This window comes from Dermacentor albipictus, chromosome 5 (genome assembly GCF_038994185.2).
Source record: "Dermacentor albipictus isolate Rhodes 1998 colony chromosome 5, USDA_Dalb.pri_finalv2, whole genome shotgun sequence".
NCBI classification, from domain to species: domain Eukaryota; kingdom Metazoa; phylum Arthropoda; class Arachnida; order Ixodida; family Ixodidae; genus Dermacentor; species Dermacentor albipictus.
The window spans coordinates 63,936,126-63,963,714 of NC_091825.1; the positions used below are offsets into that span (position 1 = coordinate 63,936,126).

The 27,589-nt window shown below is 45.1% G+C and overlaps 1 protein-coding gene across 5 annotated transcripts in view; it reads right to left on the minus strand.

Annotated features, from left to right (window-relative positions):
- Positions 1-27,589, minus strand: part of LOC135911737 (protein MMS22-like) — a 164,498-nt gene that overhangs the window by 13,879 nt on the left and 123,030 nt on the right. For all 5 annotated transcript variants that reach the window (XM_065444083.2, XM_070538428.1, XM_065444084.2 and 2 more), the window contains 8 exons: positions 24,159-24,291; positions 21,557-21,640; positions 14,518-14,676; positions 11,396-11,726; positions 8,991-9,110; positions 4,937-5,035; positions 4,759-4,803; positions 1,827-1,961 (listed from right to left, as the gene is read on the minus strand). In XM_065444083.2, the coding sequence (XP_065300155.2) occupies positions 1,827-1,961; positions 4,759-4,803; positions 4,937-5,035; positions 8,991-9,110; positions 11,396-11,726; positions 14,518-14,676; positions 21,557-21,640; positions 24,159-24,291 (1,106 nt within the window). The remainder of the gene's footprint in view (positions 1-1,826; positions 1,962-4,758; positions 4,804-4,936; positions 5,036-8,990; positions 9,111-11,395; positions 11,727-14,517; positions 14,677-21,556; positions 21,641-24,158; positions 24,292-27,589) is intronic.

Here is a 27,589-nt window from a genome sequence, read left to right on the forward strand (position 1 = left end):
TGCTGCCACACCTGTGTTTTTTTACTTGAGACTCGTGAAAAATGACTGCTCTGCAAAGGCGATGGAACGGAAGATTGCTGCAAGTTTCTGACTCATTTGGTTATTCTGACAGGCATACTACTATCGGGCTCTCTCGCATGCGTTCACATACACGGTTCGATTACACTGGTCAAGTGTGCACCGGTTTCTCTTCTGCAAGTGAGTCGAGCAGCAATTTCTTCGATGCAAACTACGGCCTAAGTGCCGAATCGGAATATACCTATTCCAATACATATCTACTTTCTTATTCTCATTATAAGTATTTATGCAAGCCCATCTGCATTCATGGATAAACAATGCATGTTTACCTATGGAAAATATTTTTTTGTCACTTTACGGTCACTATAAAACATTGCAATAATTGTTTTTCTATATAGGTAACGCTGAAGGTTCAAAAGCTGAAAAATATTGACACTTTAGCGTAAGCTAAACAGGATGGCGGCAAAAGCCTGCGCACCTACGAGACGTTTATATCACTTGACATGCTCATTCGAATGTGTTGTCACTTCCTATTACGTTGGTTTGACTCCCGCCAAAGGTTGTGGGTATGCGTGTTTTAATTAACACTACCTTAATGAACTGCACCATAATTATATTGGCTTAATGCCAAAGTTTGAGGGTTCAAGTGCTTTAATTAACTGTATCTTAATTACTTTGCCTTAATTAACACCAAAGGTCGTGTCGTCTGTATGACGTACATGGCTTGCAGCATATCCCATCTATCTGAACGGTTGTGGGGATCTGGGGCCCATATTCACAAAACGTTCTTATGCCAAAGGCGCTCATGCAAGCTAATAGTAATGTAGGACATATTATGAGTGAAGGCTATCGGCCAATGAAAAAGAGCACTTATGAATGAAAAGCTTTGCGAGTTCGGCCCCTGGTATCTTCATGTAATCTAGTGCACTCCACCTGCAAAAGGGCAGCTAGCGCGCTGTGCAAAAACACAGTATTGCCCTAAGTAAATAGAAACAAGCTGATTTGTGTCTGGTGACACTCAACACTGCACAGCACAAGGTCCTTGGGCTGTGTGGGAAGCAAGGAGGCTCCTGTGCCAAGGGCAAATAAAGAGAGGGGCACCGCTAGCATGTCACTGCAGGTAAAGGCTCCCCCGCGACACGCCGCTAGGGAAAGGTGCCCCCGTGGCTATACTACATACTCTCGCGATGACCAGTGAGCCTACTCGCGAGAGCTAAGGCAATCTCCATCGGCGTGGGCCTCCGACAAGTGCAGCTCGGTGTAGTACGACCACCGCTTTTCGGTGTTGTTCGGAAAAGGAGCAACGCCAGCTATGTGCTCACCGTAGGTGCGAAGCACTGCAGATGAGCTTGAGTTCAAACTATGCCCAAAACAAAGGGGCCGGCGGACGAGTAAAAAAACATGTACGCACCTGACCCTGCCCCAGAGAAGAAGTTCTCTCGTACTCGCTCTGCTGATCGCATCCCCGATAATGCCAGTGCGAAGCGCCACTCTCGAAAAACCGGTCAGTGGAAAATTACTCATTGACTCTTCCGGTGTGGAGCAACAGGTGACTGACAGCTCAGTCGTTTCTCTGACCCCTTGCGGGTGTGAAAGGGAGAGGCATAGGAACGAAAGAAGAAGCGAACGCCAGCTCAAAGGCAATGGGGCATGCTTCAATCCCCACATTGTCTACATGAGGCCTACAACAGACGCGACTGACGGCAATAACCTAGACTACATTTAGAATTGCTGCACGCTGTACTTTATTGACAAACATTCCTGAACCTGTTAAGGGGTGCAACACCAAAAGTGGCCTCCACCCTCACCTGATTGAGGTGAGTTCCTGACACACTCTTCTTGGCCATAAAGTGTCTCTGAATGAAGTCCAGGAGAAAGCCAACGTATGCCGCCCTCCTCTCTGTAGCAGCACGGCACGCTCCTCCGCAGCTCTCGAGTGTTGCCTGTGTAAAACATAAGTGTTGATGATGAAGCACAGAACCAAGAGCCATGCCACAGAATTACAGCTCAACAAGACCACGTTCAAAGATATTGCAACACTGTTTATAAATGACTCGAACATTTTTACCAGTGTAAATGCGCGACAACACAGATTTACGTAGAGAACTACAGAAGAACATCCCTCATTTAGTCAACTATGGGTAGGACCACCCATGTGATTAATTGAAAAGAAAGTAAAGTTACTCAGCTCCTCCCTTGCCACAGCAACAGCCAATATCTATTTGTTTTCCTGTTCTATATCTATTTATTGCCTCAGCAAATGTACCATGGGATGCAACCCAATGATTCATAACATTTTATAGTTTTGCTGAAAAAGCTTTAAATGGCTTTGTTTTGAAATCAGGCCCACATCATTTCACTATTTTGTGAAATATTCTTCAAACATAATGATGTTCAAAGCTTGCAAGAAAAAAAAAACTTTTCTTCATCATGCAGCATTTCCAAACTCAACAGTTATGACAAAAGCTTTAATTAGTCAAATCTTGCACAGCAGAACAGGCAAACAAATAGTTCTCAGTTACATAAAACACTAAATTCAAAAATAAATTGCCAGGAGCATGAGTAAAGCTGTAGCAAAGAAAGGGGGTTGTTTCCATTCCTGTGCCACAAATTCAGTAGCGCTAACATACAATGAATGCCTTCATTGTACAAAATGTGTTCACTACATCAGAAGTTTGTTATAGTTGGACATGCCCTCAAAACTACCGATGCGGTAGCCAACAAGGCATTGAAGACATCCCTTATTTCCAGAAATGATGCGCACTTCATGCGCTGGCAAAAATTGGTGACTGAGCTCTGTTCGTGTAGTTTTTACACCACAATGGTGCTCTATGAGTTTCGTCAAGCTGTTGATGTGGTTGTTTGTAAAGCCCCTGGTGTGTACAGAAGGCTTCAGCAAGCTACAAAGCTTAAGGAAGACTATGTCAAGACCATTGGGGCCAATCCCCCACTTATCTTTTTCCCAGCTCGTCACAATGCTACCACTCTATGATTTATTCTGTTCGTTGAGCAAGGCATGGGCAATTATAAGAGAAGGGTTCTCTCGTAGATGCCCTGAGAAACAGTTTGGCTGTTGGGGAACTGTTCGTAGTAGCCGAAAGAACACCGTAAAGAGGGATCGTTATACATGTGGGCTCAACTGTATATCAGGGAGACTAGTGGTAGTGCAATTTTGCTTCCTCTCTAGCAACTGCAATTTTTGTATCTAAGACACTTTTAAATGCTTCCAAACGTACAGCTTGGGCTTATCTGCTGTGCATTGCCTCTTGTAAATAGACTGTGCAAGCGTGATATGCAAGCAGCAGCAGCAGTCTTGGGGTGTCCCAATGCTTGACCAGACACCAGCACGCTTTTGTAACTTCTGCGTATCGTGTGACATGTGTTGTGTGTTGTTGCTGCGAGGCTGCCAGCTTGCACCTTGACAATGAAGCCCTTCATCAAGAATGTCTTGGCTTCTCAATACAAGTCAGTCTCGGAGATTGCCGGACTACCAATGAACCTGGCCTTACTGAGACCACCGCTTGTCGCTCTGTTCATGAAAAGCGTATCGTATGATCTCTACACGTGAAAACCTCAGGTGCACCATGGCCCATGCATGAGACATCCTGCTGTGAGACACACTTCAATGTACAAGGTATAAATCTAAGTCAAAGGCAGCAGGCTGCTCATGCAGGCAAAGGTGCAGGGGTCCCACAGGACGGGAGTGATATAAGATTTTGCTGGGAGAGCTCTTCTTCTGGCTGTGGACATGGATTGGATGATGTGTGAGCCAGTGGGTAATATTATCCACCTCCTTTAGGTGACCCACGACAAGGCTCTCTGTGCTTAGACAAGTGGTACTCAAACAACATGCTACAATGTCTCCTCGTAATAAGACCACCCCCAACTTTGGTATTGTGCCATCCTGCAAACCAACGATCGAGCTGTAGTTTCCCAGCTCGCTTGCTCCTGATGATGATGATAGTGCATGGCCCAAAGAGCCACCTCTCGATAGAAAAATGAATGGTCTCTGCCATGGTGCCAGTGCAACAACCACCATGATGCCAGTGCAACAATCAATCAAAGCGATGCAGACAGTGGCGCACTTAGAAGCGAGTCAGTCAGCAAGTGGGGCTCACTCAGACTCAGCCCGAGTCTGAGTGAGTTGATTCATGAGCAAGTTTGCTGACATACGGTCCTCACTGTCACTTATTTGGCAGCGTTCCTGGACCTGCCCACCGACTTAATATTATGTCCATTCCCCAAATGGACATAACAACTCTTGCTTGTTGAGCAAGACAGGAGCTGGTCTCTGTGCTTACTGCCATGGGATAAGCAATAGTGTACAGACTGTTGCAGAAAAGACGAATGATAAAATCATAACAGTTCATTTGCCAAACTAATGCCCAGAAAGCAAAGCAACACATAGGGGATGATAACAGCAGGAAGAATATAATAAGCATTTGTTGAATCATATCACACTGCTGGAGTCTGGCTGTTAGCTTTAAATACGCCAGCACATTCCAGAGCAGTCAACAGTGCTTGTGGCAGTTTGAGAACATACTTCAGAGCTCACAACGTGCGTAGTCTCATTATGATTAGGATGGATCCATCTCGTTATTTAAGTGAGTACAATGTTCACAAATGTTCTAGCACAGCAAGCACACCGTGCGAAAACAACATGATAACAACGATAGTTCAGCGAAAGCAATCACTGGATTAAAAAAAAACACATGCTTGGCAATGGCAAGGAGCACTTACCAGAAGTGGATGCTCTCCAGTGTGGTGAATGGAGCTTTGTGTTTGCTGCAGGAAAAACACATGAGAAATGTCGCACCATTCAGATGAAAGTTCTTGTCAATAGCGTGCAGCGAGCTGTCACAGGTCACTAAAAATTGCAACAGTAGAAGAGGCATTTGAAGCTTTACACAAGACATACCGTTGGGAAAAGTGGAAGGTAGTGGACTACGATGTCCTTCAACTTCCTCTCAATGTAGGCATCTGTCTGCGGGTTCAGTGACAAGAGTCCACAGATGAACTGCAACACAGGAAGCGCACATTGGCAAGATTTCCACACATGACTGCATGGCATAATGTGCTTGGAACACATTCAAATAGTCAACATTTAAATGCAGTAACACTTACTGTACTTATTCGAATTTAGGACGATAGTATTATTTAAAATAATCATATACCAACTCCAGGGTTGGCTTAGATTCGAGGATTTTAAAAAACTCGCCACTTTGTAATTGAAAATGATAAATATGGTGCATAGCTAGCGCCATCTAGAAAAGTCAGTATCGCAGTCACTATTAGCCACGCCAGTAGCCAACTGAAGTGCACAAGTGACGTCGCTATTTTGACCTGCGCTGTATCAGCATGCGGCGTGGCATTATCATAATGGAACCAAACAGGCGATGCCACTATAGTGCCTCTTTCAAAGGAAAATTTGTGCTAGCTGCAGAGGCACCGTCAAACGTTCAAGCCGGGCGGGACTTCGGCATCGGTGAGAAAAAAATCCGTGGTTGGAGAGGGCAACGGGGGATGCTTTTCTGTGTGTACGGCAACGAGGAGATGATAGCGATAAAGAAAATAAGAGCGTGATAACAGAGAGGAGCTGTCCGCAAGTGTGCGTGTGGTCTGGGCTATAGGCACCCTGCAGTGAAGTTTGGCTATACATGTCGCGCCACCTAGCAGTGATGATGAGCACCCGCGGGTAGGCCGTCACCGCCATTTCACCATTGACCGTACTGTACTCAGGCCTGCCTGAAAGCCTCCTTTTACAATATTTCAATGAATTCACTGTGCCCTCTCGGCAGCTCCTCCGTGAGAAGCTTGGACAAAAAGAACAAGCACAGATACTGCGGCATTAAGGATTGCCACAGCTTCTAAGGAGATGTTGACATCAAATTGTACCGCTTCCCTTAAAAACCGTGGGAAGCAACCCGGCAGTTGAAGTGGATCGTCGCGGTTCGTGTCGCTCTTGTGAAATTCTGGCAGGCGAACTAAGATGTAAATGCAAGAAACCAGCAAGCAGCATCTGTAAAAAGACACACTAGAGTGACAACTGCATAAAAACACGTTAACTTATTTCCGCTGTTGCATAATGGTTTAGATAGTTGTTTAGCTTGTATCGCTCCAAAAACGTGCAGAGATTGTTACGTGTCAAATCTAGCTTCATAAAGGTTTCGTACTGGAGCTTAATTGCCCTGTGCTTCTTGTTGCATATTATAAGCCAACGCGCAGCTTCTTTCTGTTCTAAGATCAAGATGCAACTGCAGGAACCGTGCTCATTTAAGCCGATCTTTTCTCGCACTTAGAACAACCGAACTAAGGTTGGAATGCACTGCACTACATGTCGAGTATGTACAAATTATAATTTCTCTCACGTATGCTAGTGTACGTTTGTTCAGTCTTCGCGTTGTTTAGTCTCAGCTCTCTATTATGTTAAAGCGGTGATGAGCTCTCACATTGGAGCCTGAACGACAATACATACCAAAACATGCTCGGGGCAGTTTGTCAACAGAGAAAAAAGTATTTACCTGCCAATTTGCCAAAGCCTCTACAATTGTCAGGTGCAAGGCACTCTTTAAGTAATGAAGCAACAAATGACAGTTGAAAAACGTGTAAGGCCGTATTTGCTAACTTAAGTGGCATAAAATATTGATTTGTTAAACTGCTTCGAGTTTGACATCGTGAGCATGCTTGCTTTGTTGTGAGAAACACGTCGCGACCTGCAATGGTTGTTTACTGGCCATGGTGTTGGGTTGCCAAACATGAGGCTGCAGGATCAAATCCCGGCCACGGCGGTTGCACTTCGAAAGAGGCAAAGTGCGAAAATACCCATGTACTAAGATTTAGGTGCACGTTAAAGAACCCCAGGTGGTTCAAATTACTCCGGAGTTCCCCACTACGGCATGTCTCATAATCAGATTGTGGTTCTGGATTAGATCGAGGATAGAAATAATAATGCGGTGCAGACAGAGGAAATGGCAACAAGAGCAGGGCATATTTTGGAAAGTGCAAAAGCATACGACAGGTATGCAGATCGTGTTGGACATGTGGCGACAAACTTCCCGCCGCTTTAACACCTGCCAATCTAACCCGCACGAATGATCTTGGGGCTGATTACTGATGAGCCACCTGTACGAACATATTTGTGGCAAGCATTCTGCGGTGGCTTGCGACTCATTAACACATCGGCCAGCGATGAATTTTCATCACAGCCACACTGCCTAGGCCGTACAGCCTAATCGGCACTCTTTTGCAGGCGTTACGCGAACATGACAATGAAAATGCATGAGTGGCACCTGCTCTTAGCCTTGGAGCCGACTATGCAATGAGCTGTGATCCGAGTCATGTTATGCACGGTCCTTTTGTCTGTCATGCAACTTGGCCTTACTATAACCCACCTGCCATAAAGTTGGGATAGCCCTTCTGCATTTTGGAGAATAACTGGAAAGCAATACTTTCTAAGCAATAAATAAAAGATTGTCGCAAAACGCAGGTCCACTATTAAACTTAGAACCTCATTGGTAGTCAGTGCAACAGAACACGTAACTAATTCATTAGTTTCAGAGAAAAAAGAAGAAGGGCTTGATTACATTCAACAGAAATGCTATTGATATAAGAATTATTTTCCATACTTTCAGATACCATAACTGAGCTGTAATCAGCACTGGCATACTAATTTGGCGTTCCCTTTAATAAGAGTAGACTGTACCTTATCCCGATTTCTATGTACCTAACTTACTGATAGCTTGCTACATTCGTGTTATGCAATGATAGGAGACTCTCAAACATGTGCAGCACTGTATTTTCTTGCCCAAAATTCGTAAGCCTTAAACATTAGGAAACATTTGATGATGTTCAATATTCGGCTTTCTCTCTTGATTTGATTCGATTTGAAGTAGTATACAATTGCGTATTTGCATACCACTACAATAAGGTCCCTTTCTTTTGCCACACCAATATTAAAATACTCCGACAATTTTTGAATAAAGCAGTTGGCGATTTTCGTGTTATATTCACTCAAATGAAATTTCAGATAAACACAAAATTTCTTTCATCCCTATGAGTTCCATTTAAGCAGAGTCTACTGTGCACGTATTAATATCGAAGTACCAACATTGAAGCCCCATAAACTTGGTTTTAGCATCTGTCTTTAGCTGTGTGTCACAAAAACTGTACCCAGTCCATGAACCCGAAAAACTCACAAACGGAAGCGATACTGTTTAAGCTATTAAGCTATATGTAACATAGGCAAGTTTTGTCATACGTACCACAAAGATAAGAGGTAAAATAATGTCCTTGGTGGAAAATAATACCTTTCTTCAGGCACTTACAAGTATAACCATGGTTATGAAGTGTGACAACTGATTGTTTGGTGACACCCAGCATAGTTTCAAATCAGAGCCTTGAAACACAGTAATTCGAGTGCAAAGCTTTCAGGCAGACAATGTATGCAAAGAACAAAACAACAGGCGTTGGCATGTGTGGTACAAACTTTCACCAAAATCAAAATGAGAAAACGTCACCAGTGTCTAATCCTTTAGTTAAGAGACCAGAACTCGGACAAAGCACAAGCAGAGGAAAGACATACACATTATGCTTTTTATCCTTAAAGCAAAGATTTTTAAAAATGTGAACTTTACTTCTACCAACTGGCCCAAGTTTCAGCCCAATTTAACTATAGAATTGTAATGAGGGCTTTCTTTTAATTAGTGGACCACCAACTGTCATAGCTACTGCCACTACAGCCCACACCTCCCTTTTTACAGGGTTTTGTCATTCTTACGGGGTTCAACAGGATTAGAACGGCGCAGGCTCTTTCCCTAGGACAGTTCACCCCTGAAGGAAGCCGAGTGCCGGGTCAGGGAACGCCCGTGATGGGAACACAGGAGGTCATGGAACCCAAAAATGTTACACGCACATTCCCTGGATTTTCTTGGAAGTCAGCTTGGGATCACATGTGCAGTGGATCCCCCACTCACCAAGGGCAGGTGCTGCTTGATGGCAGCCAGCTGGGCCTGGGGGATGAGCTTCCCAGCATACAATGCACCAGGCAAGATCAAAGAGTCCAGCAGCCTCGGAAGCACACAGTCTGCCATGCCCTGCATGCAGGCAATGATGGACGAGGAAAGGAATGTGAGCAACCCTTAAAGGGACACTAAAGGCAAATACCAAGTCGACGTGGACTGTTTAAATACCTTTCCAGAAACCTCGCAACACTTGTTTCGTGCCAAGAAAAGACTAAGTTTATGAGAAAATTGTATCTGAAGGGTCCAAATACCTTTTTTTGAAATTCAAATTTCCCGCCACATAACCGGGGGAGTGATGACGTTGTATACACCATCCCCGCCCTTTCCTGCCGTCAGTGAGTAAAACGGAGCCCTCCAGATGATGGCACCGAGCCAAGAGAGCGGGCAATTCACCGCAGCATCTGCTTTTTGGTCAAGTGGTGTAGATCGTTCGGGCATCCCGCGAGATCACATGGAAGTTGAATTCTCTGCTACTTGCAGTTCATGCGAGTTTTGCGAGCTAGCAAAACCAGTGCAGCACTACGCAATCAAGAAAGTACTCAAACACGAAAGCGTGGGCGGCGCAGAGTCGAGTGAAAACGAAACTTTTCGACCGCCCACATCGTTGTCAACAGTAATTTCAATGAGTTCTTTTTTCTAAACATGAAATGGAACTGGACAAGCAGCACTTTATTTCAAGTTATAACACAACACGAGGGTGTTCTTTTGCAACGAGTAGTTGAGTACCAGTGACAGAATTTAACTGAGGAGTGCTTTCATCATCGGGCAAGTGCTTGAATGTTCTGGGGGAGTCTATAATCATGCCCTGCATTTACCTCGATTTCTCAATTATTAAAGCTCTGTTCGCAATAATATTGATGCTTTAGAGATTCTCGAGCACTAATCTATCACTTTAGCTTGACTTAGTATTCGCCTTTAGTGTCCCTTTAATAATAGGAGCCATGATACAGCCAAACCTCATATAACGAAGTCGTCGTAATGGACTCACAAGTGTCTCTGTCATATCTAATATTTATTACAAGCATGCAAGCAGATATAGGAGAGAGAGAGAGACGGTTGAGTTCAACAGGGTTACCCACTAGGGCTCTGATGAGCATTCGACCATCAGAGCCCTCTCCCTTATTTCCTGTCTCAACACCGCGAATTTTGTCAAATCAACTTGTCTAATCCCCATGATACTACATATTGCTGCAGTTGTTGAGAGGAACTGGTTATCATGCAGTAAGAAACAAGAAACTTTCATGTGACAGTACGCAATACAATGCAAAAAAGTGCACATGTATGATCAAGTCTGTATGAAAGAAACATAAGCAAGGTACCTCTATAAGGCTAGCAAAGCGTTTCATGTTAATTTTGATTGCACGTCTGCATCTTGATGTGGTGGCATGAGACACGGAAACAATAAATTACATAGACACACTCTCCAGTGCTGCAAATACGCATCCATGCAATCAGTGTTATCACAAGAGATCAGCACTGTGGCTTTCCGACTGTGGTCCAACTAAGCCAAACCAACTGCCAAAAGACGCATGCATGTCCCATGTGTGCTGCTATTTCAAGTTGCTAGTACTGAGTACCACTGCAAACACATGGGAGACCAGATACGTAAGGGACAGCATGTGGATTTGTACTTCTCTAATATGGCTGTCAGTCAAGCCCACACATCAAATGACATGCTTGATTGCCCTCGTGTAAGGTCCAGACCTCCATTTTGGAGCGTGAATATGTTAAAAACAAGTTTCCAAGCATCACGCAAGTACACGTGTGCTGCAAACCACTACTAGATGGCACCAGTTACCGTCTCGCCAATAAGGGCACCATTATCATCACCATCACTATGCTACCCCACAGTTTAAGCTGTTTAGCTGCATTGTGCTACCGAGCTCATGGGGAAGATCACTGTAAAAAGTGTGAGTGAGGACCTAGAATGCATCGCCTGCAGTTTTATTTGACACCCGTCATCAAGAGCTTCAAGGTGATGGGAATCTCAAACAGTGTGGATGGTTCCATCCTAACGAACCACACCAACTCGCCCAGCTCTCAGTTTTGCGAGTGTGGATGGCACAGAGTACCACAAGGCTTTAGAGCCTGCCTATGAGGCAAGCTTGTTAAACAAAAGGGCTGCTGAACCAGTGAGAACAACTGAATAAACATGTTCTATAGTTGGCCACAAGTAGTTGCATTATTCTGCATAGCAGTCTGATGAGTGCAGTTTGACACTTTAGTGAGTTGCCACAAACCTACTCCAAGAAAAAAAAAAAAGTGCTGCCCTTTCCCTAGCAAATACAGTAATTCATCTCTATACCCTAATTTCGTTTTTGTGTCAAAGTGAATGTCAACACCCAACCTACTCTCACCCTGATATAGATGAGGCCAGCACACAACCGAAACAGCTGGCCACAAAGGTGGTACACGTTGCCTAGGCTGTCACGCGTTGCCGTGGCTGCAACGCTGTTCCGCAGCTGAGCCGTTGCCACAGCAACAAAATCTCTGAGATAACCGGCAAGGCTCTGCCTCAGCTGAGCCAGCGACGAGATGCCATCCATTGCAGAGACGATGTCGGCGTACTGCGCCAGGCAGTCAAGGAAGTAGACAACGAGGTCGTCATGCGCCGTCACCTCGTCAGAAGGTACCACGGTGCCCACCAAGCTGTTGTAGTTGGCAAACTCCTTGCGGCCTAGCACAATCCTAGAACAATGCAAACATAGCATTAGCGGACCTGTCAACCTTAAAAATGTGAAAAAATACTACTGTGTAAGCCTAAAACTAAAAAAAATTATGTGTGGCTCTACTACCGCAAACACCAGAGACCAGCGAAGTTGGGGGAAGTTAAGACTTCGGAAAAATCCATGCCGTCTTCCTCTGTGGGGGGTTTCGGTTGAAACGGCTGGCCATTTGAGGCACCCGCCACAACAGAAGCGATTTGTTGAGACGCCATATGCATTGATCTCGTATGCCAGATGCTGCACCGACGTCATGCGGTGGCCAACGCCCCGCCTTATCTATGATGTGTGCTAGCTCCGATGCTGTGCACCTAGTAGCTCCTTGAAATCCGCGGACGCGAGCACGCAGGCTTTTATCGGAGAGCAATGACGTCACACCACCCGTGTCCCCGCCGCACCGCTCCTTCTCCGCCGCTAGGCTCCACCCACCCTTGCCCAGTCGCATGCTGCACGATGCTATTTTTATACTCTGGTTTTACTCTCTCTCATCTCTCTCTCCCCCCAGCCTGGTGAAGCTGCAGATGTTCAAAGAAACCCAGTGAGGTTCTAACAGCTAGGAGGCCTACCGCGAGTAGGATAACCTCCCTCGCCTTCTTCCCGCACTTCCTTTCCCTTTAAGATGGGATAAATAAAGTTGTCTCTCTCTCTCTCTCTAACAGCTCCACTGTAAAACCTAAAAAAAAGTTTTGTGACCATTTGGACCTGTTTTACTGCTCATGATATTGACTGTTTGTAAAAAAGATCATAGACTACATTCTGTTGGGACACAGGCAATCCAATTTGAAGTTGCAGGAAGAATGACCTGCACTACAGACAAACAGGAGCATTCATGCAGCAGCTGATTCATGAAATTTTCATGTAATAATCATCATTCTCACGATGATGACGGAAAGTGTGCAACAAGCAAATAAAAAAAAAGAATTGCGGCAGAACCCATTTCACAATGACTGTCGACGGTGATGCGTTAGCATTTAACCAATATATTGTCACCACACAACGTATCGCCACCACTGAAACGAGTTGTGTATGAGGCGTATACTGCAGTGGGACTCCTCTCGTGCGTTTCCCTGAAGAACGCTCGGCGCCATCTAGCACCACCACCACAAAGCCTGCACGCGGCCTCCGAAATGCCCAGTGTGCCGGTGCAGACGAATGCTGAGAAAGGCGTCACGCTGCAACTGGGCTCTTCTGTTGCACTACTTTCTGGATGCTCTGCACCATCTAGTAGCACTGACAAGAAGTTTGCGCATGGCCTGCGAGACGAGAAGTCCGGCGTGCCGGAGCCTGCGAACGCTGAGAATTGTTACCTCGCTCGCTGCCCACTCAGTGGCATATACTCAGGGAATCAAGTTGGTGAGAGGTTCATTGAAGAGCAGCACACACCTAGCACATTCATGGTGCAGTTTGCTGAAGCGTTGGTGTGAAAGGTGTTCACTGAAAAGCGGCACTTAGCAAGTGCATCTGTGGCACAGCCTGCTAAGGTGTCGGGTTAGTGTCATTGAGGAACACCTGGGGCGTGGGTTCGATTCCGCTCAGCATCGGAGAAATTTAAGGGAGCTTCTTTATCGTTGTAGAGCGGCCCATTCCCAGTCGCACGTACCCAGCTACCCAAGTTGGCGTTAAAGACACACGTGGAAGAGCGGCACACACCTACGCACATACCCAGTGACCCAAGCTGGCATCAAAGAGGGTCATTGGAGACCAGCACAGACTTAGTGGCACATATGCAGTACTCCTAGTTAGCCTGAAAGAGGTTCGTTCAAGAGCGGCAAGTATGTACACACTGCCCCATACTCTGTGACCCAAGTTGGCCCGATGGTTGGTTTTGAACCCTGCCACCTCAGCACAGCAGCCCCATGCGCTACCCATTTGACCACTGACTGCCCAGTGACCTAGGTAGGCAGGAAACAGTTAGATACAAACATAGATAGATACACATGTTGAATACAGATAGACACATAGCCCCCAGAAAGTGCTTCAAGTACTCCAAGAGTGCTCACGCATTAAAGAAATGATGTTTCATAGTTCCCAAACTTTAGTACTAGTATCTGGATATGAGGCACTTCGTGCTGCATGAGATTGTAATTTCTGGCATGGCAACGTTTTGTCAGCAACGTGCTGCAGCTCAAACAAAGGTGATATCCTGGTTTCAGTCACAGGTGGCAGGTTAGCATGACACCAGCACACAAAACTTGGTGCTGTGCTTCGACAAATTTCTGAAACAAGGACAGTTCCCATCCAAAAGAACAGCCTATGCATCACTCAACCTGACAATATAAATGTGTGTTTTTCCTGACGTGCATGTTTGCATGTTTAATTTTACTAACAACTTATATCTAGATGGCTGCACTCAAACAAGAAGCACAGGGTCTAGCATCACTTGGGCTGTTCCTTAAGCAAACTGAAGAAGGAGAAAGTTGAACAACACAAGTTCAGAAATAGAACAGTTATTTTTATGCACTTGTACTTTTAATTTTCATACACCAGCTATGGACCTACAGTGCTGCATTACAATGCACATCCTTTCACAAAATCCTGTCAATCTAGAAGTACTAAGCTACACTAGCTTCTATTTTGTTACACTTTACAAAAACCTTCAGGGACATGTGGAAATTTCAGTTATAGCTTGCGTGAGCATATTTTTCTATATCAGGTTTTCAATGTATAAAATTTTTTTCCGAATTGCCTTCGAAGTCAGCATCCTGGTTCGATCCTGGTTCCACTATATATACGTACAAAAATTAAATAATTCTCACCGCGAGAGTCGAGTCATCTCCGAGTTCGGTGGCTCCACCCCAACGCAGCAACGAAGCCAGGCCTGAACAAGTCTCGCATCACTGTTTGTGACACGTGCTTCCAGCTCGGAGCACGCCTGGCCATCTTCCAGCACCAGGCACAAGAAGCGGCCAGATGCACTGCAACATTGTAACAAAGGTTCAAGTGGCCAAACTGTTAAGCTCATGCATGTATATGCAAAATATTCTAAATCTAGGGCAAAAGGATGTCATCAACTAAGATAACAGTGACACAGATGAATCTTGTTACAATGCAGTAGCATCAGACAAAAATATCTTGGTTTTACTCCATATTTATTATAAATGCACACACCGATATCAGCAAGAAAAAAAAAAGATCAGTAATAAGGAGCCGGGCGACCGGTGTGGCCGAACAGGATTTGTGCGTTAGCTTTTTGGATCCAGCCAAGCCAAATCACTTATCAGTGCACACACGTGCATCTGGAATGTGCCTTTTCAAGTTGCTCTCACCGAGTATTTGACATTTTTGCTACCAAAATTACATACTTTGAACTGTGAGCAAACAAATTATTTGTTTCATTGTAACGGATATCGTCTTGGAACTTTCATTTTTGGTTTAATTATCAACAGCAGAACACTCATTAAAATAAAGCACGCACAAAATAAAATTATATTTGCTTCAGTATGTAATCCATTAATTTGCTAAATCTGTGTTTGTTATTTCATGTTCAACTGCACCAGCAAGAAGGCAATGACAATTGACTCCTGCACCAAAAGAAAATGAGAAGCGTTTGGCATTAAACTTTGAGGCTGAGCTAATTGGTACATAATCACCTTTAGAGGGATTCTTAACCACTGTTTATCGAGGTCACGAAATGCATTTGACGTTAAAATACACTATTTCAGAAATACTTCGCAGCAAAAGAGTACTCCAGTGCTTTCAGCAGAAGCGGAGTTATTGGCAACCAAAGATTGCCTTCGATCCCCTTTGCAGTGCTCCCACTCCTTCTTCGGTGCCTTGCACTACGAAGACTGCGGCAGAGCAAGGTGGTGCCCGCAATGCTCCACCTACTCAACGTCGCTGTAACGTGCAGCTCAAATTTGACTTCGAATGTTCATGTAGACACCACTACTTCCGATTTTGCCGCCTGCGATGCACCAAACTTGAAGGCTATCCCTCACTTCACGGGTGAGCTCACAGTGTCATCCCTTTACTGTGCGACAGTATACTAGGTAGTTACGCAGGGTTATTCTCGCAGTGAGTGGCATGAGTTGCACATTTCCCATCTCCAAGGCAACCACACTACTTCTGAGGGTTGAACCAAACATCATCTTCATATATGCTCGCAACGAGCTTCGACTATGGTGGCGACACACTGCAAAGGTGCGCAGCTCGGGAAGCAGACGACCTGTTCCAGTCGGATACTGGCGCTTGGACAGGCTTGCCACACACTTGGAGCAACGCCGCCCACACAGACCACTCGGTTTTCCTCAGCGAGCCGCAGTAAACGGGATCATCATGGCACCCTGCGGCGGCTGCGGTATCTATGCTATGCAGCAGGTGCAGCTATACGCAACTGTAGTGCGTCTGCTATGTGCACGACAGGGCTGGAGCGTGCACTTGCACTCACATGCTCCAGTCTGGCTGTGCTATGTGGTGCGGATTGGCTTTGTCCTTGGTCGCAAGGACAAGGGTTGCTTTGTCCTTGGTCCCCTTGGTCGCACGCACAAAGGGGCCTGCCATCACTGCGGTGCCTGCCAGACTGGCAACCACACGAGACAACCATAGCAAATTAGGAATCCATCCTCCGTTTCGGCTGAGCAGGGTCTTTCGAGCATCCTTTTTGCCCGGGGTATTACACGCCAACCGTAACACCTTGTGCTCCACTTGTGAGCCCCATGCGGCTCACAGAAGTGCAAAATTTGGTCACAGCAGCACAGAATGTGTTTTTTTTCATCAAGTGCGAGGGGTGGTTCAGGTCCCCTTCAAGAACGCGCTCACAGACAGGAAAACCCACTGTGAGCTTTTTGTTTTCATTGTTATTGCTCAACTATGCTTCAAGGTTTTCACCAAACAGCTATGAGACCTCTTTTATTCCATTCCTTTTTTCGTAACGTGCTCACAAACCAAGTCAAAGCAACTCACTCCAACCTGTTTGTCATATGCTTCATCAACTTGAGCCAGTAAAAAAGCAAAGAGTCGATTATAGCATTAAATTTCTTGAATTGCACCTGCTTCAAAGCTCCACTTTAAACTATGGTAATTAATTTGGGAAGCTGGTTGACTAAAGTGCCCCTCTGAGTGTCAAAATGAAGCATTGAGCTAGAGGAACAAGACTATCGAGGGGCGTTATTTTTTAAAATATTGTTGGCCATGACTGAATGAATCCAGGGAGAGCATAGGGCACCAGCTAACCATTCCGAGGGCTAATCTATTACATATTGACATGCGTACTTGTTTATCTTTCATGAAGTGACCGCTTTCACCGTGACCGCTTTCCACCGGCTAAGAATTGGTAAGCATTATTGCTTGGCACAAGACGCATCATTTCTGTTGGCAGTGAAGCACCTGCAGACATAGAAAGCATCATCGAGGGCGACCAATGTCTACTGCTAGACTGTGAAATTTGCATCGCAAAAGGGATCACTCGACTTCACGGAGGGATAGTGATGCTCACAAACTTCAGCGAGGAGTTCAAGCACATCAACAAGGGCACGATGATCACATACATCAAGGAAATTGCGGAAGCCAGCAATGCGTTTGTCCTCTCAGATTTTGCCACATATACCCTGACGACCAAAGTTCCCTAACCAGACTTTGACATAAATCCAAGTCTCCCCATGAGTAAGCAGCAACAGCTCTGAACTCTTCTCCGGCGACACAAAGACTGCTTTTCGACGTCATCGAGGATTCGACGAACACCAGTTGCAAAGCATCGCATAATAACCAAAGAGTGCGCCCGACCACTCTGCCAGAGCTCTTACCGAGTTTGGACACGAGAATGTGAAGCTATAAGGCAAAATATCCATGAGATGCTGCGCGACGACATCATCCAGCCATCGAAAAGCCCGAGGGCATCTCCTGTAGTCTTGGTGAAGAAAAAGGACGGAACCCTGCGTTTCTGCGTCGATTATCGTCGACCGAACAAGATCATGAAGAAGGATATATACCCCCTCCCACTGGTCGACGATGCATTGGATCGGCTCTGCAACGCTAAATACTTCTAGTCGATGGATCTCAAGACTGGCTACTGGCAAATAGAAGTCGACGAAAGGGGTTGCGAAAAGATCACCTTCATCACGCCAGATGGCCTCTACGAGTTCAAGCGCCATTCGGACTGTGCTTGGTGTATGCAACGTTCCAGGGCGTGATGGACACGGTACTAGCAGGATTCAAGTGGCAGACCTGTCTTGTTTACATGGATGATGTCGCCTTTGTGGGGAATTTCGACGATCACCTTAGGCAGCTTGCAACAGTACTAGAGGCCATCAAGTCATCAGGGCTCACTATGAAACCGGAAAGGTGCCGCTTTGCTTACGGCGAGCTTCTGTTTCTAGGCCACGTCATCAGCAAATCGGGAGTCCGCCATGACCCGCAGAAGACAGCTGCCATCGCAAAGTTCCAGCAGCCCATTGACAAGAAGGCAGTGCGTAGATTTCTACTACAGGTGCATTGTCAAGGACTTTTCACGCATCGCTGAGCCATTGACACAGCTAACTAAATGTGATGTCGCGTTCAAGTGGGAAACGCTGTAGGCCGACGCATTTCAAAAAAACAAACGACACATGCAGTTGCCACCAGTAGTTGTGCACTTCGATGAGGATGCCGATACAGAAATCCACACTGACGCCAGTAGCCTAGGCTGCAGTGCCGTCCTAGTCCAGAGGAAAGACGGAGGACTTGAATGGGTGATAGCTTACGCTAGACGGTCGCTGTCAAAAGCAGAAGGCAATTATTTTATGACCAAAAAGGAATGCCTCACCATCATTTGGGCTACAGCAAAATTCTACCCTTACCTATATGGCAGGCCGTTCAAAGTTGTTAGCGACCGTCACGCTTTGTGTTGGCTGGTGAATCTAAAGGACCCTACACGACGCCTAGTGCAGTGGAGCCTCAAGCTGCAAGAATATGGTATCACTGTAATCTACAAGTCCGGACGAAAACACTCACACCGACTGCCTGTCTTGCGCTCCTGTGGACCCGCCGTCCCAGGGTGACCAAGACGAGGACGCCTTTTTAAGAACACTAAGTGCAGACGACTTTGCCGACTGGCAGCAAGCCGACCAAGAGCTCAGAGACCTTGCTGAGTATTTGCAAGGCAAGACCGACTTTATCCTGAGAGTATTTAGGCACAGACTGTCTTCGTTTCTCTTACGAAAAGACGTCCTGGTGAGGAACTTTTCGCCAGTCCACGCCAACTACCTTCCAATTGTGCCCGCAGCACTCTGGTCAGAAGTCCTGCGCGCCCTGTACGGTGATAAGATAGCCGAGCACCTCAGGTTTCCCCGTATGCTCACAATAATACACGAGAAGTACTATTGGCCACACCTGACCGCTGACGTTGCCGGTTACGTGAAGACATGTCGAGACTGCCAGCGACTCAGGACACCACTGACAGGGCCGACGGGATTACTACAGCCGATGGAGCCTCCCCTTGCCGACCATTTCAGCAGATCGGGATAGATTTGTTGCGACCCTTTCTGACGTCAGCATCTCGAAACAAGCGGATCGTCGTGGCCCCCAACTACTTTACCTGCTACGCTGAAACGAAAGTCCTGCCCAAATGTAGTGTAGCCGAAGTAGCCAAATTTTTCATCGAAAACATCCGTCTGTGACATGGTGTGCCAGAAGTCCTCATTATTGACAGCTGTGCTTACTCAAGCCATCCTGGAGTATAGCCAGACAAGTCACTGGAGGTCCACTGCCTACCACCTGTAAATATTTGACCTAACAGAACGACTGAACAAGATTCTCGCCCACATGTTAGCGATGTTTGTCGGTATCAAACACAAGACATGGGATGTCGTGCTCCTGTTTGTCACATTTGCTTACAACATGGCACTGCAAGAAACAATACAGATGATGCCATTCAAGCTGGTTTACGGCAGGAACCCTACGACGACTCTACGCCATGCTCCCGCATGTCACTGACGAAGAGAATCTTGACGTCGCCGTCTATCTTCAGCGCACTGAAGAAGCCCGACAGCTCGCCCACCTGCGGATCAAGAACCAGCAGAGGACGGACAGCTGACACTGCAACCTTTCACGACGCTACGTCGAGTACCAGCTCGGCGACCGTGTTTGTGTCCGAGCTCCAACACGCCGACGAGGACACAGTGAGAAAGTCTTGCGACGCTATTTTGGATCCTACAAGATCATCCGGTGTATTGGCGCACTGGACTATGAGGTCACACCAGACAGCATTTCGCAATCGCAGTGGCACCGCGCATGATCTGAAGTGGTCCACGTGGTGCGTCTTAAGCGCTACTACGCCTGCTGACAAACTTTGTTATTTTGTTGTTCCCTTACTATGGGTGTTGTTGTTTTGTGCTTTTGTGTTTGTTTGCAACAATGGGACAATGATATTTAAGAGGGGGGTATACACACGTGTACTTGTTTAGCTTTCACCGGTGACAGCTTTTCACTGGCTCAGAAATGTTAAGCATTATCACTTGTCGCAGGACATGCCTGCATGTATTGGAAGTTCTGGAATGTTATCGATGGTTCTATCCACTGTCTGTTGTCACCGAACCTTGTGTAATCTGCATGTATGCGCGACGCAAATAGTGTTGAACTTTCTGGAAGACATGCGGTCACCAGCGATTACTCTGGAACATTTGACCACTGATGTATAAAAGCCGACGTGCTTGACCCGCTGATCAGATTTTGACGATGGCCAACTGTGTTTGCCGTTGTCGCCGTCCTTTAAGTGTAGCCTATTTTTGTGGGCACATGTTCGCCCAATAAAAGTTAGTTTCATCTTCCACAGTATTGCTATTGTGTTCTTTATACGTCACTGCCACGTGACAGTATACACAAATACTCAAGAAAGTGGACAGGAGGAAAATAGTCGCCACGATAGTTTACTAACCGTCAAAGCACCGCACGAGCGATAGGGAATGTGGGTTCGGCTCTCACCTGTGGGAAGTTGTCTTTTTGACTAATTTTATTTCTCTTCACCTTATTATTATGTCATTTAAGAATAAAAATTCAAAGGGCATTGACGTGTCCCTGCGTGGATGAATGCAAAAGCATCGCGATCACATGACTTCAGCGGCCACGTCAGCAGAGGTGCCGCGACATCCTGTGACCAACGGTGTTTGCCACAGGGTATTCACAATGTGAGGCCGAGTGTTCAACCCTCAACAAAGGCAGTGGGTTCGAGTGTCTTATTTACTATACCTTAATTAACTTCACATTAATTAACACCAAAGGTTGTGGGTTCCACTCTCACAAATGGTCGTGGGTTTGAGTGCCCCAATTGTGCCTTAATTGACGTCACCAACTGCCTCGATTGGTCCACTTGACTTTCTTGGACCATCGTGGTGATGCCAATGCCCAAAATGCTGGATTTTCTGCCTCGTAAGCCATATAATGCTTTTGCATTAAAAGTTAATTTCACCTATGCTTTCTCTGGCTTCATTGTCCATTTGCTTGATATGAGTTGCAACAAAAAAAATGAAGAAATGATTTGGCATGTCTTCACCCACAGCCTATTTGCCTGTTAATGAGTACTATAAATGGAAAGCAGTCGAGTTAAACCTCAATGTAACGAAGTCGGTGAAATTGGCAATTTGCTTCATTATACAGAAATTTCGTCATGTTGAAATTCGACCTTTTATGCAAATAAGTGCAGTCACCGAAGGATATTTTTTAAATGGAAGGGGCTGCAAAATTTTCCGAGTTATCGGGCAATGGAAACAAATTTGAATGAGCAAAAAATTCATTTTGCTGAATTTGAGAGTTGGCAACGAAAGCTAACGGTTTCAAGCAGTGTCGAAGAGAAGCGAGAGGAAGTGTGGCTTTGGCATAGCTTACCTGGGATGCGTGTGAGGTGAATAGCCAAAATGTTCAAAAAGGCTTGAAAAGTTGGCCTTCACTGGAACCGCCTGTGATGATGGCCTGCAATGAGGGAAAGGTTGCTGCGACTTAGCGATGTGTAGTGCCATGCACAGGTAGCTGTTTCGAATACGCATACAGTGTGGATCTTGGATATATCAAACATCGATATATCAAACATGGATACAGTTAAACCTCAATATAACGAAGAAGCTAAAATCGGCAATTTGCTTCATCACATCAAAATTTCCTTAGATAAAAATTCAACCTTTTTATGCAAATAAGTAAAGTCGCCGATAGACTTTTCTTACACGGAAGGGGCCGCAAAAAAAAAGCAAATTTTAATATAAAAAAATCATTTTCAATTTGAGAGTCAGTGACGAAAGATGCAGTTTCATGCGGTATCAATGATATCTTGACCGGTAGTACAAAGCGGACCCAGCCGCGATTTTGCGTCTATTCCGCTCCCGCGGCCGATAGTGTTGCCTGCAGAAAAGTGCCAGCAGTAGGAAGCGAATGCTCCGTCTGCCTGCTGCCTCAGCGCGTCTGCGAAACTCAAGATCACACAACCTTCAGTAATAAATGTGCAGGAAGACAGCGCACGTGTTGCCATGCCATCTTTGCATGCCAACTCTTCGCACAAGTGGCAGATTACCTCTAAAACAGGGCGTGCGAGCCGCGCAGAGAGCCATGCATACCAGTGGCTGCACCAGAAAAGGAGATGCGTGCCAACCTGCCTTTCACCCCCCTTCCCCCCTCCCTCCCTCGTCACCTTGCTTGTGTGGGAAGACGATCATAGTCAAGCGCCATCCTTCTCCGCTCACCCTCGCACGCTTTCACTTGCACCCATGGCATACAGCGCGCGAGGGGTGGTAGGATCTTATTTCACTTTGACTTTATACAGAATATGACGCTGCTCCACTTGATTTGGTTGTTCTTCGTTGCTCGGTGTGTGATTTGACAGGTTTGCTTGCAAGCAGCCGCTTGTAACTCAACCATTCAACCATCTGCATTCGCGGATATTTCCATTTACTGGCTCAGGATTCCTTTGTTGCGGCAGTGAAGTTTCGTTATGTTGAAAGTGTGTTAACACACTTTGCTATATTGAAGTTCTTAATACATGGTGTTCTGTGTACAACAAGTTATAAAAAGTTAAATACTTTGTTATTTTGAGAATTTCATTATATCGAAGTTTGCTGTATCGAGGTTTAACTGTATATCGGACAAGTGAGTCCGCCAAATGTTTGAGTGACTTCGGATCATACGTTTTTCCTCGATTTTATTTTTTTTTTCAGACTCAATTGTAGTTGACAACTACATAATGAGAAGCATCGTGCAAATTGTTACAATACAAGATGCCAATGCGCATCCAACCAGCTGGCCCAAGCAGCCCAAGATGCATGTTTTCGTTCTAGCGACTTTCACAAGCCTAAACACATTTGCGCTGCTCGAATTCCACTGGGTCAGCAGCTTCTTTAGACAAAGCATTCTGGCAGGAAATTTGACGTGCCCACTCGGCGAGAATCGTTGCACCACAAGACATGGTTTCTTGTTTTCCTGTTGCATAGCGTTATAAGACAGTAGCAGGAAACCAACACGAAACCTAGCTGGTGGGTGACGCGAGAACGTGATGCTGCCAGAAGGAGCACTTTGTCATTTTCCTGCTGTGTAGTGTTTAACAATGGCTACAGGAAACCAAAATAAAATCGAGCTGGTGGATGCTGCTACTGAAATGAGATGCTGCCAGGGCATACATAATATGAGGCTCGCTTAGCATCACCTGCAGCAGGAAACAGCGGCGCTATTCGCTCATTGCCCATTAAAAGCATGCAGTAGGCTTTAAACGGCACTATGCCGCATACCCCATGAAACAGAGAGATGAGGGTGCTTGTTGCAATAGGGTAGGTGGCAATAGCTGTGAATGTGAGTATGCAACGTGCAACGACTTGCGAAATTTAATGGTACCAGAAGAGGAAACTGAGTGCATGCTGTCATTTCCATGTGACAATGGCGGGCGAGTATTTCGGAGAAGTTGCCGTGGTTGCAATGTACTGCTCTCACCCGCGTATGCTTCACGTCTTTTCTTGTTCACATGGAATCTAGCTGCCAGAAAACGTATCATTTAATTGCAGTTTTGTGATGCACTGCATCTTGGTGCCAAAACATTGCATTCTCCGGGGACATATTAACCATTCAAACAATGCATAACTGTACTGGGTTGTTTTTCATGTTTTAAATTGCAGGTGTTAGTGCCAGAATATCGTACAAAACAGGATCGCATCAATAAGTTTCTTCTTTATAGTATGCTAAAGTGCGATGCCAGAAAGGATTATAAAAGAGAGCGTAAGGTACCAGCATTGCTGCTATCTATGGAGCAATCAAACTCAGCCAAGAATAAAAACAGAGAGCTGCTTTCAAGGCAGGTGAAGAGCATGGGATCCTGTTCGAGTTGCTGGAAGTCCACCTCAACAGAAGTGCATACAATTTATAAAAAAGTATCAGCACATTGAGCCGGTTGCAAGCAAACCTAGATAAGGAAAACGTGAGTCACTTCTACAATACTATGCAACTAGGGGCTCACAGGTCAAGTGCTAGAAGCGTGAGGTTCACGGCCAGGTCGGTGAAGCAGGTGGCTGGTGATGCAGCCTGGACAGGTAGCGCCAATGCCTTGTGCAGAAACTGCAGCGTACTTTTGAAGATGGCTTCACTGAAGCCTGCATGAAGATGGGGGCGCTTGGAGATTGCAATAGAGGGTGGCAGCAGTCTTATGTCTAGTAAGGCCTGGCAACCGTAATGACGAGCGTATTTGCACCCAGTAATAGCAACAAGCATACACACACATGTACTATCAACATAAATTGAAAGTCAAACAAACAAGTACACCAAGAAAGCAGACCAGGCCCCTGCTACGCTAATTACAAGGTAGTGAGATGCGCAAGCACTCTGCAGCCAATTTCTAAGCATGGTGCAGTTCCAGATGTATGTCTCGGAGCCCAAATTAGGTAACTTGTAGAGATGCAGGCATACCTGGAAACGCAAGGACGCATTCCGATTGTTTTCAATTTATTTGCTTTTGAATTTATGCTGACAGTACATATACATGTGTCATTAGTGTATGTGCTCATTTACGTGCACACTTGGATAGGGTGATAGGCAAGCAATAAGTATTTACTTCAATGAAAGTCAGAATTAATAACATCTTTAAAAGCCAATCAGCTTAATTGCAATCACGGCATCATGACCTAATCTAAAAAAGCATGCGTAAATTAAACATCACGACACAATAACCCTGCAGACTTGTGTGACCTAGCAGAATCACAATCCAATTTCTAGCGAAGCTGTCTCTTTCATACAGCTGGAATATTGTTTCAGCTGCCAGTAATTATATCACACACTTTAAAACGCTGCTTAAATATGAGTGGCCCATTTGAAACCTTGCCTGATTTCAACGTTTTCAGGCACTTGGTAAAGAATTCTTACAAATGCAGTAATTCATCCACACACATTTTAATTGCTAAAAAGTTGGCCATAGTGTTCCCCCATTTTTACAACATGTGACCCTGTTGGTATGTACGGATTCCCGAAGAGCATCAGGTTAAATTATGTGTAGTTACTAAAGCACAGTTACGGTGGTTTGGAGAGACTGTAAACTTAATGTATTGCTAAGGCTGTAAATTGTCCACACAATTCGAACTTCATTTACTCAAAACTTACAATCAGCCACTAATTTTAAACAAATATAAACAAAGTGACTTTGGGTGTTCATCGAGGACACTAGGGATACTTACTATGAGCCTCATACAACACAAAAAAAAAGAGAAAGAAAAAGAGTGTTCGGTACTTATTTGCAATGCCTATAACCAAGCCCCAGAACGGTAAAGTTTCGTCACACATCGCACTCAATGCGACCCTCCTACATAGCATACATAAGTGAGGTGTAAAATACAGTTATGTTAGTTATCGATAAGCACAGCTGATTACGCCAGTATGAAACATTTGAGCCCTTGCTTAAAATTTTTGCGAGGGTGGTATTTTGGACATGTATTTAACTTCGCTTGCACCTTTGCCATAGCCTTCCCCGCATTTTTTGCTAAATGTATTCTTGGTGGAAGTTGTAGTTCTGAAAGTGAAAAGAGCTGAATTCTGCACACCCAAAGAACACTGATAACATCCTTTGCATACATAAATTATAGCAAAAGCCACAATAAACCCATCCACTTCGTACTTAGCCGACACACCACCCATTACCTGGCCCTTACTTTCACCAAGCAAACACAATGTGCCTCGTTTAATTCACCGAGGACACTGTGCAAATGTTGTATAATGCATGGAAATGCCAAAAAAATGTGGGTTAAAGAATTATTTGTAACTAGGGGTGTGCGAATATTTAGATAATACCAAATCAAATGAAATTGTGAATGTTTGAATAATACAATTTGCAAATCAAATATCTACTATTAGATTTTTCAAATATTCAATGGTATTCAGTGTATACTCCGTTCCATACATAGCAGTCAACGTTGTGGAAGCTACGCAAACAGTTTGGTCAAGAAAAGTTACCACTCTGTGCGTTCCGTCCACGCTTTGCTGCATGCCAACCAACGTTCGCTCGCACAAGCATGCACGTGAGGGTCCTTGCATCGGGTTGCAAATAAAAAATCCCCAAAAGACCAACAAAAATAAAAATGCATTAAAATGCAATAAAAATAAAAAGCAATGCATTAGCAGCCTTATACCACAGTGTTTCTTATTAAGGATTAAAACTTGTTTCATTCGATTACTGAGCCCATATGAAAAACAGCTGCGAACAATTGCGGCAAAAAAAAAAAAGAAAACTGAACTATATCCCACTGCAAACGAAGCTACTGCAAGAAGTCTCTCTAGCTTCCACAGCGTTGACTGCTATGTTTGGAATCGAGTTTAGAGACCTGTGCTGTGGCACATGTCAGGTGTACCTAAGAGCCTCTCTTGCTCGATGCTGCAGATGGGCCACCCCAGCTGACACAGTACCGAATTTTGTCACTGCAAGCGCTCCCCAATGCAGGCCATGTGCAGGGATTGCACACACAAAGTGCCTGAATGCTGCAATTTGCAGAATGGTGCCACGTCAGCCAGAGCCAAGAGAATTATTGAGCACTCTTCCAGCCCCTTGGTTTCCCTGTTGTTCTGGTCAAATAGAAGGACAACAGCTGGTGATTCTGTGTGGGCTATGGTCACCTAAACAAAATCACCAAGACGTCTACCCACTTACACGCATTGATGACCCTCTGGATTGCCTTTACGGCACGACTTATTTTTTATCAATAGACCTTTGCTGTGGATGTTGGCAAATTACCGATGATGAACTGGACCACGAGAAGACCACATTCATCACACCCGATGACCTATATCGGTTCAGGGTAATGTCTTTTGGCTAGTGCAATGCCTCTGCGAGCTTTGAACGGACGACGGATGTGCTTTTGCGTGGCTTTAAATGGTCCATTTGTTTATGCTACTTGACGATGAAATACCTGATAATGATAGGTATTTTTCTGCAACTTTTGCAACCCATCTTGAATGACTTTTGTCTGTTCTTTCTGTTTAGTGCACCGTGCACCTACAGCTCAATTTGCCTAAGTGCCACTTCGGTCACTGCCGAGGTTTATTGTGGCTTTTTGCTATAATTTATCTATGCAAAGGATGCTATCAGTGTTCTTTGGGTGCACAGAATTCAGCTCTTTTCAGTTGCAGAACTACAACTTCCACCAAGAATACATTTAGCAAAAATGCGGGGAAGGCTATGGCAAAGGTGCAAGCGAAGTTACATACATGTCGCAAAATACTACCCTCGCAAAAATTTTAAGCAAGGGCTCAAATCTTTCATACTGGCGTAATCAGCTATGCTTATCGATAACCAACATAACTGTATGTTACACCTCATTTATGTTTGCTATATAGGAGGGTCACATTGAGTGCGATGTGTGACTAAACTTTACCATTCTGGGGCTTGGTTATAGGTATTGCAAATAAGTA